This window comes from Rhinolophus ferrumequinum, chromosome 13 (assembly GCF_004115265.2).
Source record: "Rhinolophus ferrumequinum isolate MPI-CBG mRhiFer1 chromosome 13, mRhiFer1_v1.p, whole genome shotgun sequence".
Taxonomy (NCBI): Eukaryota; Metazoa; Chordata; class Mammalia; order Chiroptera; family Rhinolophidae; genus Rhinolophus; species Rhinolophus ferrumequinum.
This window is the reverse complement of record NC_046296.1, coordinates 3,648,315-3,660,764: the sequence shown is the minus strand read 5'-3', so window position 1 is coordinate 3,660,764 and position 12,450 is coordinate 3,648,315. Positions and strand designations below refer to the sequence as shown.

At 48.3% G+C, this 12,450-nt stretch overlaps 1 protein-coding gene across 2 annotated transcripts in view; it reads left to right on the top strand.

The window, feature by feature from the left end:
* The window catches only part of NPAS2 (neuronal PAS domain protein 2), a 144,212-nt gene that overhangs the window by 112,118 nt on the left and 19,644 nt on the right, over positions 1-12,450 (top strand). For both annotated transcript variants that reach the window (XM_033124816.1, XM_033124817.1), the window contains exons 8-12: positions 5,220-5,338; positions 6,045-6,127; positions 6,901-7,007; positions 9,018-9,165; positions 11,159-11,243. In XM_033124816.1, coding sequence (XP_032980707.1) covers positions 5,220-5,338; positions 6,045-6,127; positions 6,901-7,007; positions 9,018-9,165; positions 11,159-11,243 — 542 coding nt within the window. The remainder of the gene's footprint in view (positions 1-5,219; positions 5,339-6,044; positions 6,128-6,900; positions 7,008-9,017; positions 9,166-11,158; positions 11,244-12,450) is intronic.

Sequence of the window (12,450 nt, the reverse complement as noted above, 5' to 3'; positions counted from 1 at the left end):
GTCGCTGGTGTGGTTCCAAATGGGTCACCCTCAGCAAACATTCCACTCTGGGCTTTCCAGAAACCACACAGCAGAGCATAAAATTTTCCCTGCCCTCATTTTACCTACCCGCCTCTAACCACACAACCAGATTTGAAGTTCTGGCAGAAGCCGAGGCTTTTGGACTCACAGCACTTGACTCCATGTGTTCCCTGGGATTTCTGTAGGTTGCCTCATTTTCTGGCTTTGGGGGCTTTGTTTTGGTTTGGTTTTTTTCCTGAGCGGAGTTCACTGAGGTGTCTCAGTTAAGGGAACAAATCTCAGGCCGGCCAGCCCTCAACTGGGAATGGAGACTTGAGTTTGTCCCAGGAAGACCAGCTTTGTCTGATCTCTCTGTCAAAAGCACCCAAGAGTCAGAATCAGAGTGTCCCTCCACTCGTCTACTCTGACAAGAAAACATCACGTTCTTCTCCAGCAGCAGTCATGGCTGCCAGATTTGATTGTAGAGAAATTAAGATCAGGATAAAAAACAAATTGTTACCCAAGGACACAGACCTATCCAAGAGTCTGTGTTAAAATGGAGCAGTGAGGAATGGTCGTATATTTATCGTCCATCGTTCTGCTTGTTTCAGCCTGGGAGCGGGGAACTTTGGTACGGATTGTCTGATAATTGTGATAAAAATGGGCACATGATACCCACCTGGGGCACAGGGCACGACGGCCTACAGGAAATTCACTTCCCTGAGCATACAAACAATTTGGCCGTGTCCGCACCCACCATCTGGTGGGTATTTTGTCAGTGCCCTTACAATCTCCTGGCTCCTAAAACTACTCATTTTAATTAATGAATTCTTCTTAAAAGAAGAAATTTAAGACACGTATTTTCCCATTAAAGTCCTTTTTTCAATCCGGCAAATTGCAACACCAGACCCGCCTCCCTCCCCACTCCCACCCCAGCTTTCTCATGTGGCTCTCAGCTTCTCTCCAACATCGTTGTTCCCTGTGCCAAACAGAAGTGGCAGGAAAGAAAGAAGAAGCACGCTTTACCCCAGCTAGGGAGGCGGTGTCCAGGCCAAACGCCGGGCAGATCACTGTGCTGCTGCTGTCCTAAGAACCCACTAACCTATCTGTTCAGAACTCCTCTGGGAAAGCAGACTGGGAAGAGAGTAAAGGAGAGTCTGGAATCGTGCTGAACTAGTGGGAGACGATTTCTCAGGAATGTGCAGAAAATTATTTTTCTCTCAACACGCCTACACTCTGGCCCAGACCTTTTTGGATGCTTATCACAAAGGAGTTTTAGGAACTTGATTCATTCTTTAGCAAACTTCCTCTTCAATGGTTTCACGCCTTCCCTGACACCTACCTGCTTTGTTGTTCTTTGGTTCCAAGAAGTGCTGAGAAAGCTATTTGTCACGCTCCTTGTGGACTCGTAGTGTGTTTTCCTCCAGCTCTTGTAGCTCATTTATCATCAGCAGGCCATCTCTGATCAGAAGACTTCATCGTTAGGCCTGATGAGAGAATCGATACTGAGCAAAAGAGCATCGGCACATCTTTCTCCACTTCCTTCTCCTCCTTGCTGTTGGCTCAGGTTCACTGTCACCATCCCTGCTCCTCCTTCGCTCTTGCCTTTGGAAATAAGTTCTCACACCACCTGAGCTCTCCCTGCCCTGACAGTCATCCTTATCTCCTTGTTGTCACCGATGTGGGAGCTCACCTTTGTCATCAGGCAGACTTGGAAGCCAGTGGCTGCTGAGCACCAAGCAAGACAGACGTTAGTCATTCTGATCCTCAGGAAAACCTTGGGGCTTTCTTGTTTTTGAAATGCCAAGAACGCCAGCCCAAGAGTCTCTGAAATTAGAGACTGTGGTGAAAGGTTTAGGAGCAAAGAGGGGTCCTTGTGAACTCCATGGACCCTTTTAATCAGAAGACTGAACACACAGCCCCATCCGACATCTCTCTAAGCATGAGGCCCACGACTAGCACCCCTACTTTTTCCACAGACTGGTAATGGCTGTGGGCTGATTTGCAGCAGATCTTGCCCAGGCGTCCTTGTGACCAGTGTTGACACCTGAGTGGGACAGTGAGCTAGCCTGAGTACCAGGGGTACCCTCCTGCGGCCAGCCAGCCACCAGCAACACGAGGCTGGGCTGCAGGGGGAAGCCGTCCTGGGGCCTCAGGGTCTATGCGTTACTTGCTGGCAGGGATCCGAAGATCTCTTCCCAAATTGGACCTTAAACTGCGGCTAGGATGGGAGATGGAAGGTCATCTTGTGAGAGAGTCATTCCATACGCACAGCAGGTGTTGAGTACCTGCTGTGTGTGCAAGATGCCTGCTCAGAGCTGGAGACAGAACTAGACCCAGTTTCTGCCCTGGGGAAGGCTGTCTCTTTAGCTTTGGGCAAGAGTAAGATCAATTTTAAGAAAGATGACTCGGAGGCGGGGGGGAAATGTAGCAAGAAATATCACTTCTATCTCTATCATGAGTGTGTGTGTGTGTGCGCGTGTGGCAGAGGAAAGGAGAAGCCTGAAAGTGGTCAGAGATTTGATAAAACAGGGCTGTGCCTGCATTGAGTGGTTTATCCTGAGAGGCTCAGGAAGCTGGTTGTAATTAGATCTATTTTTCTATTACTTAAATTGAAACAACTAATTAAATTCTTAATTAACATTTCTAAACTACCTGGGAATAAGAAGTGCCCACAAAGTTATTCTAAGCACTAAATATGGCTCTGAAGTCCCGGGGAAGAACTTTCCCACGTGTTGACTCTCTGAAACGTGCAAGAAGGCTCATGCTGAGAGGGAAAATCATTTCAAATGCAACTGGCAAAATGTTTAAAGTAGCTTCTTCCCCATGTTTCTCCCCAAGGTTTTCCCCTTGGCCTCTGTTACAACTTTCATCCTTGATTTACTCACCTGGGACCAAACCCTCCGATGCTTCAGGTTTTAGGGGGAAGACTTGTTCCGAAGACTTGTTTCGAAGAGGCGTTTGCTGGGATCTGGGCCCCACTGTAGGACATCTAGCTTATCAAGTGCAGGCTACAAGCAATAATGAAATTTCCCTTGCAGGGTGCATTTTCATCTTTAAAGCTTTAGAAGTTATAGGAGCACTGATAAAACCGCATTGGGAGGCAGCCAGGCCAACAGGAAGCTCTGCGGAGCATCATTTAATTGCCGCGATCCGCACCCCTGCCCCTTAAAGAAGTTGTCAGGGCTGCTGCCTGCCCCTCACTCCACCTGTCCCCCTGTCCCTCATAGTACGTCACCCAGACAAGCACTTACTGACAGGGCACTCGAATTTCGTAGCAGAAAGCATCACTCAAATAAGACACATACTTCAGAGTCCAGTCAAACACTTTCTCTTAAATTCCTGGGAAGTAAGTCCTTGAAAGTTTGCTTGGAAGGTCTTGCTATTCTGAAAGAGTGAGGAGCATTTTATTAGGTCGTTATCTGGCGGGCGATGTGTCTTAGATTCCAGCAGAGAAGATATTTCACATCTGGGACATTTTTCAGTGTCTTTCTTTTGTTCATTACGCAGATGTTCACATCTGGCAGACCCTTCCCTTATGTGGAATTGTTTTCCTACCCCTTGATAAGATCTTTGGCTCCCCCTACACATTAATCTGTAATGATCTAAGCCAACTAATAACAGATGCAAACTCTCTGGAGGCCGCTGTTTTTTATTTTACCCACTTTATAATCATGTTTGGAAACATTTATTATTTCTGTGAATGCATTCAGAGAATATGTTTGGTAAAATGAATTTATTCGTGTTAGTGGATGGAAGACCACATTACTGAATCACTTAGAAACCTATAAACATAAGAAAAAAAATTATTGGAAAGCTAAAATCCAAAAACCGTCTTGCGGGGTTCATCTGAGAATGCATTTGGTTTTCTGATGTTTATATACTGTCAAGTTGGAAAATAGAAGTTTTAACCTATAAGTTCAGAAATGTACAGGGTGTAACCGACTACATTCTAAAAGGAAAGAAGTTGTGTAGATTGTCTAGGATAGTAACCCTCAACCTTGGCTGCCCGTTAGTAAATCTGGGGTGCGGGGGCTTTTAAAAGTGCCAATGCCTGGGCTTCACACCAGTTTTCTTAATTAGCTGCTCTGGGAGGCCGCGTGGAAGGTCCTGGGCAGTTGGTGAGAATTTGTGTGCATGGTAAGCTGACTCTTTTCATATTTAACAGGGTTCTTTTTCCCACCCAGCAAACTCCACCTAAAATAGCAGAATTGTTCTCTGGCCCGAAAGGTAAAGCAGTTCTGCACCGTGACCCTGCAGGCAGGTTTGTAGCCACCGGAGCAGACTGCTGCTGACGCCAAGGGCCACCCCCCCCCACACACACACACACACACCAGCAGGCGTCGGGCCTGGGTGGGATGCACGGTAGGTTAGCCTAGAACCGTCCCCTCCCTGCCCTGTTAGAACCCTGGCCTTGGAGTGAAGACCTGACTATACTCCCGGCTCCATTATTTCCACTCTGGGGGACCTTGCTTAATATGTATAACCTCCCTGGGCCTCAGTTTCCTCATTTGTAGAATGAGGAAAGCCACGCCTCCCCAGACTTGTGAGAATAAATACGACACAATAAACAGGTTTTGTTACCTGTGCAGCGTTCCAGAACTATCAAGTTTTGTTGTGGACAGTGCACCTCTTGGGGATCACCCTGCATCCTGAGGCCATCTCTTCAGCAATCCCAACCCAACCCCTGCCTCAGCCTGGGCTCCTGAGGGGACATTTCAAGGCAGAACCCTTAAATGCCAGGCATGCCACAGCAGGGCCAGGAGCAGGAGGGGCATCCACGTGTGCCAAGACGCCACTACTTTCCCTGGAAAATCAGTATCAGAAACACCGTTGGACTAGGAACTCACCGTTAAAATGCTGGCTGGAGTGAATGTTTAGGCCCTGACTGCAGAATGAGGCGGTCTCCTCATTTTACAGACTGTTTTTGCCAATACCATAACCTAACAGGCTCTGGGAAGTACAGGTGAGAGGCAAGGTAGTGAGTCAACTCGAATTCCAGCTCTATTTGGCCTTGTGCAGGTTACCTCACCGGTCTGTGCCTCAGGTTCCTGTGCATCGGGGATCATGGTAGCACCTACTCGCAGAGTTGTTGTAAGAATGAAATGAGTTCATGTACAGGAAGCCTGAACCCACGTTCAAGGTGCTGGCTTACCGTAATGCAGGCAGGTTGGCTGCTGCACCAGAGGGAGCTAACCTGTGTCCCTCCCCTCTCGTAGTGCCTAGCCCCACCTGTAACGGCTTTGACAGCACCCTTTCAGGGCCTTGCCGGCTGCCACTTGGAAAGGAGGTCTGCTTCATCGCTACCGTTCGCCTGGCAACACCACAGTTCTTAAAGGTAAGTACCTGGAGAGAATGTATCCTGTGGAGCTATTACAATCAAGTCCCATCTAGTTATATTAAATTAATTGTCTTTCTGGGAAAGGATAAAGTTACAATGACATTGTCACGGACTGAAAATTTTCAACATCTGGTTTCTGTACCTGGGGCGGGCCACGCGCTCTCTCCCCTCACTCCGGGTTCCTATGAGCGGTTTTGTTGAAGGCAGCATGAGCTGCCTCTTCAGCCTGTGGAGCTGCTCCTTTCGAACTCTGTAAAGCTTCCCACCTTTCACGCCAACATTAATACCACTCAGGGCAGGCAGAGGGGAGAACCCAGGGTCAAACTGGGGGGTTGTCTGAATTCTCTCATCTATGATTGTTTTAACGCTATGGCCCGAGTGTTGAGTTAAATTAGTAACTCAAATGCAGATGAAAAGTCATTTTCCACATGTTTATCACACTTCGAGATAATGGGAAGGGAGTGGTGTGACATTTGGGCTCCCAGTTATTTTCCCTCAGCTTGGGAAATAAATTTAGTATCAGCTAATACCAAAATTAGCTGCAGATGATGAGTTTCAGTCCAACCCAACTTGAAGACTTGCTCGAAACAAATTTGACTTCTGTAACCCACCAGGCTTTCTAGAACAACCCTAGGGTGCACAGCCCTAGGAGTGCCCTAGGGTGGCACCCCAAGCAACATTTTTTTTCCCCCTTCTAATACAGGAAATGTGCGTAGTTGATGAACCGTTAGAGGAATTCACTTCAAGGCATAGCTTGGAATGGAAATTTTTATTTCTGGATCACAGGTTTGTGAAAAGAAAAACATATCTGGGTTGGGTCCTTTTCAAGTGTTTGTTTGCATGAGCCATGCTCTTCTTGGGAGAGAAAGGTCAAGCCTGATCTCTTCAAGGAGAAGGACTTTCTGGCAAAAGGAAAAGTGGTTCCCAGCCAAGGGTGAGGTGGTTCCCTTTTGACTGTATTTGCCACATGTGTGGATATGTTCTGTGTTTGGGTCCAACCATCTCAGGAGAGCCAGACACCGCAACCTGGGGACATCTTTGGGATATACCCACCCCAACTCCCGAACCCCCCACCCCCCTTGGAACCCCTTCCGGCTCCCAGGAAGGCAGGAACAGAAGTGAGAGAGACTTCTCATTTTATTTCTTTCAACATCCTTTTGTTTCCTTAGCTTAAATCTTCTTTCTTTCTTTTGTGACATTTTTCACAGTTTAAGAGTTAGCAATCTCTCTTCCCCACCCTTTCCTTTTTTTTAAATTACACTTCGGGGTTAGGCTGACCCAACCTATAGCTGTTTTTTATTATTCAGTAATTATAGCGTTTGTTATCATTTGGGCCAGGTTATGCGAAGGGAACCGAGTGTCTATATGCCAACAAAACTGAGTACTTTGGAAAACCCAGCCTCTCTGTGCTTGACCACTGCAAAATTATTTCCCTGCCCTTGTTCTTGAGAAACGAGGCCTCCGCAATGATCATTAATCGTGCAAACTGTACCCTCTGCGTTGAGGCGTGGCCACCGTGGTGAGTCCTCTCTGATGAATTGTCCTGTCATCCTTGGCAGAGCCCCGCCAATCATAGGATACCTGCCTTTTGAAGTTTTGGGCACCTCGGGCTACGACTACTACCACATCGATGACCTGGAGCTCCTGGCCAGGTGTCACCAGCACCGTGAGTACCACTGACCCAGCCCCAGCGCCGAGGGGCCCTGGCTCTGTCCTCAGAGTCCCCACAGCAGGACCCTACACCTTTAAGTCTGTGCACGACTCGATTTCTTTCTGAGGTGGAAGACTTTGCTCAGAAATGACCCAGGAGTGTGGTGGCGGTCCTTGTCTGGATTCCCCCGTGTTGTGTTTTCAGCTGGAATATACTGTGCTCTGCCTGACCCACCCCCAGCGTCTTTCCAGTACCTCTCAGATAGGCAAGCTATTTCATCTTACTTCAGAAACGTAAGGGGTGCTGGTCACTTTTGTAAAGTCATACACTACGTTTCAAAACCAAAATACTGAATTCGCGCAACGGTTCTGTAGTGAGCGGACCTGCACTGGTCACCAGCTACAGGCCAGGTACTCAGCTGGGCCCGGGACAGAAAGCAGATCAGACTGTCCTCACTGCCCTGCAGGAGCAAGGTCTGACGGGAATGCAGAAATAGGTGACGTCATAGGATGTTGTCGGTGCCTTGAAGAGGATGTGCACAAGATATTGGGGGTGGGGGGCGCTCAGAGGAGGGTCCCTTACCCAGCTGGGGGAGGGGAGCACCTGGCAAAGGTATGGGAGGCAGGACCCCTGGTATGGGGGAGGGAGAACTACAAGCATGTCCGGGGTCTCACTTAGCAAGAGGAGTCAGGAACTAACCATTTAAAGCCGTATTTTCGGTGCCGAGGCCTTGCTTTGAACAGGAACACTTGTAATAACAATGACCTGTGGCCTGATCCATGGCCTGACCGCCAACACTGCATTTGGGTAAACGCCTTGTCGGTAGTTCCTATTGTAATTTCCTCTTCTCTGATGCCCTCGCTGAAGGAAGACCAGGCTTGAGTTCGATGGGGACCCACTGTTAGAATTTAAGGCTAATCTTTAAAACTGTGACCCCTTGCTCTTCAAAGGGTGACCCCTGGGCAGCCACCTGGACATCAGAAGGACTTTGCTAGACTTGCAGACTCTCAGGCTGCCACCACTAGGCCGATGGAATCAGAATCTCCATTTTAACAAGATCCCCATGGATCATTTTAACAAGATCTGTGGACACATGAGAACGTGACAAACGTGGCTCCTTCAGGCCTCTGGCTGCTTCTGACTCTCACGGAGAAAGACCACCCTGGCCAGAGAATCACCTTCAGTATCTGAAGGACAAGCCCTGTGGCCCGGGCAAGATGTTTTCCCTCCCTCCCGCCCTGTGGCCTTACTGGACTGGGCTTCAGATACCACATTATCCAAGTCAGCAGCTCCGTGTGTAGCTTTAGTTTCCTAGATAGGTTTTCTCTTAACTGTTTGCATAAAGATGTGCTAAATTCCAGGCACTGAGGTAATAAAACCCAAACGGTTCTTCTTCGTGGGACCCACAGTCCTGCTCTCTACCCTCCAAGGCTAATAACCGAACAGCCTCCATTCTGTCCTGGGCACCCCCAGACTTACTGTAGGCTCCACACACACACACACACACACACACACACACACAGCCCTGTGCCAGTGGGGACCTGGGGTGGAAGGCATCTGTAGCCGACTCTATTTTAGAATCGTGCGGGCTAAGGATGAACCGCTGACTGACAGCCTCAGACCCGTCCGGACGTAGCTGGTCATCAGGTCTAATTTGAGTCCCATTCTCCCAGTGTCTGGACCCTCTCTCATATGTGGCAGGAAGATGAGCGCCAAGACAACCTGGGCCTCTTCCTAATTAAACCCCAGTTTGAGAATCTGCCTGCATGAGCCCTTATTTGAGGATTTTTTTCTTCAAGCTTTTAAGCATTTGGGAAAGCATGTGGATCACTCCTCCATTGTTTAAGAATTCATTGCCATGTGCCATTATCCTTATAGTCACTTAAAACACAGCACCAACTGGGGAAATAAACAGTGTTTGGTGTTGTGTTTTTGAAAGCTTGTATTTTTAACAGTAGTTTCTGGGGGAAAAGATCATTTTCATATTAACGTTTGCTACACACAGACTCCATTTTCTCCCCACAGTGATGCAGTTTGGCAAAGGGAAGTCGTGTTGCTACCGGTTTCTGACCAAAGGCCAGCAGTGGATCTGGCTGCAGACCCACTACTACATCACCTACCACCAGTGGAACTCCAAGCCCGAGTTCATCGTGTGCACGCACTCGGTGGTCAGGTGCGTGAGGGCCGGGGCTGGGCAAGGGGGAGGCCCCCGCCGCCGCAGCTAGTCCCAGCTCCTGAGAACCAAGCCCAGGGCTGGAGTTGCTCTGCTGAGCCCACGCTGCCCTCTGCAGTGAACAGAATCATTCCCAGAGCTCAGACTTCCTTTGACTGCCGGTCAGAGCCCTCTGAAGCCTCATGAGCTGTTTCAGGCTGCCAGGATATTATTTAGTAAGTTACTGCTTCACTGACCTACTTACATATTTTCCCCTCATCTCTATCCATCCCACAGCCTTCCCTTATCACTGTTTTGAGAAGAAAATTAAAATTTTGCCTCTAAATAACTCAAAGCATATTTTAAAGCATTTTTAATGCTTTAAAATCCCCTGCTGGTAACTGAGGCTGTGTTGGAAAAAGAGCCAGGAGGCCAGTGGGCAAAGGTTCCTGGCCGTTCCTGGGGGTCTCAGGAAGCCCCCAGCCCAGGGTGGGGGAGCAGGGCTTCCAAAGGAGGCAACATATCTAGCATTTTATAGACGCTGCCTATGTAGGGTCACAGGTCCCAAAGGTACAGGAGAAATGTCATTCTTTTTCTTCCTCCCTGACTTCAGAAATTTTAAGAACACAAATCAGTTTTAAACGGGTCTAGAGAAGAGCATTTGAAGAGAACAAAGAAAGAAAGGTTAGAAGGGCTGCATTTTGTACATATCCATAATAGATAGATAGATAGATAGATACATAGATACATAGATACATAGATAGATAGATACCATGCATACATATTGCATTTTACATATGTACATAACAGACAGATGATAGGTAGATAACAGACAGGTAGATTGATAGAGAGACATATAGATACTATGCATGCATGCTGCATTTTGTATAGAGACATAATAGACAGACATATAGAATCTGCGCTTCCATGCTGCACTGTGTGTGTGATAGATGGTAGGTACGTAGGTAGGTAGGTTAGTCGACAGACAGATCGATGACTAGATCCTGTACATACACACATGCATGTGTATAGTTGACAAGTAAATCACGCTTTCGTAAGGGGCGAGAGACTAGAAATGCTGGTTTCCTCGGCCCGTGAGGCTGCTCGCCACGTTGCATGCCCGCTCTCAGGAACGTGCTCTTTGCTGCCCAGCCCACCATTGTGCACGTCAGCAGCCGGTACTTTCTAATTCCAAGGCCAGTCCCAGCCACCGCTACCCAGCCTGGGACTTGGCCAGAGGGTCTCTTTGCCCCCAAGGAAGGCTAGACATCGTTGACACCTTCTGTTTTAAACCCTGCCCTCGACCCTGCTCTCCTCTCCATCCTCTACCTCCCAAATTTTAGAAAGAAACCCTCAGAAAAAAGCAGGGAGAGAACTGAGGGAATAAATAAGGTAACAAGCATACCAGAGGCGCAAGAGCCACTGTCCCCTCCCAGGCCCCTTTCTCAGCCTACATCTCAGGCGAGGGCCAGAGCTGGGTCAGCACATTGAGCTGCTTTACACACAGTATTTAAAAAGTGAGTCCAGATACGAATCGGCATTCTGGGTCTGGCTAGTTCTAGGTTGGTCTGAGAGAAAACTTCCTGAAAGTCGTAATTACTGAAAAAGTGACATGTCACTTCTCTATATGCATAGTCCAGGCTGAGTAGGTTTTAAGAAAGGCTTCTAATAATTCAAAGGCTGAAGCTTATCCGGTAGATGAAAAGGTGTTTTTAAAGACAATTATGTTTGGAGGGTTCACATGGGCGGTGGGGGAGATAAATAAAGGAGGAGAGAATAAAAACATCCTGGAAAGGAAGATATTCTGAATGTCACATTAGAAGACACTGCAGTGGAGCTTAGTCGGGCACAGAAGGAAACTCCCTTCTCAGACAAGTCCCAGGATTAGCCGCCTTCGTGGTGACTCTTCTGAGTGGGCGTTATGTAGGGCCCTCGATGCATCGCACAGCCCTCTTTGCCGGGGTCGTCTTGGACTGTACCATCTCCAGCTGTGGTTTCTTGATTTCCTGATCAGTTACGCGGACGTCCGGGTGGAAAGGAGGCAGGAGCTGGCATTGGAAGACCCGCCATCCGAGGCCATCCATGCTTCAGCACTAAAGGTATTCTGATCCCCGCCAGGTACAACAAGGCCAAGTTTGGCTAAGAAGAATCTCCCATGAGTTGTTATCATAAAAATGGTAATCGTCAAAAGAACAGGTCCTATTTATGGAGCTCTTGCTATGTTCCCAGTATCGTTCAGCATGGTTCCCTTACTTACCACGATGGTGTTCCTGTGAGATGGGCACTGTCATTGTCCTGGTTCTTCTCTGGGGTACAGAAGCGCACCGAGAATTAACTAACGTACCCAAGGGTGCCGAGGGTTAGAACTTGCAGAGCTGGATTCGAAACAGACTCTGGACTGAAAGCATGGTTTGGCAACGTTCTGGCCTTACAAGAATGGTTATGAGTCCACTTTGTGTGTCTCCCACAGACAGAAAGCTGGAGGGGTCATTCCATCATCGCATTGAGTCCTGGGATAATTCGACATCCCCCATCCTTCCCTTTGCTTCTGTGCTGCTACATTGCCTCCAGGACTTGGACCCCCACCCCCACTCCCAATGCCGTCAGTGGCAAGGGGGACTTTCTGTTTCTGTGTCTGAGGCCTTAGTTAACCGCATGCTGGAGTCAGCTTCGTGTCAGGGAGCTCTCTGATTGGGAGATATTTCTCTTCTCGAAGCCCGTACTTCCTCCCCCGCCCTTCCCCCGGCCTGAGATCTCAGATGCCCACGTCTCTGCAACTTACAAGTAGACCAGAGAGCCGCCCGTCTCTTTTCAGAGCCTCCCTTGCTGGCTGCTACACTGGGTGCATTATAGGGTGATTCATCACCAGTATCCTGATAGGACACACCTGTCACTGTGTATGGAAGTGTTTATTAGCCAGCTCTGTCACATAACGCATCATGTATCATGTCCAAGAGTGGAATTAAGCCATTCATAGGCAGGTGTTAGACACACCAGACATCACAGCTGAAGAACAACAGGCTTAATGCGTGTCAGTCAGTCTGAAATTCATTATTGAGTTTCTGCTCCTTCAGGAATCCCAGAGCCCAATGGAACTTCTCATAAACACGCGCATGTGTGTACACGCACGAACACAGTCTCAGGCTGCCAGGTGATGAGGCCCCTTTTAAAGAAGAAGCTCCAGGACAGTGCTTTTCACACCATCAGTGGTAATTGGCCAGTTGGCGTTTTCATGTCATACCTGTTGCTGACCAATGCTTCTGTGAATGGCAAATTGCCATGCTGGGGTGTGATGTGTGGCGATGT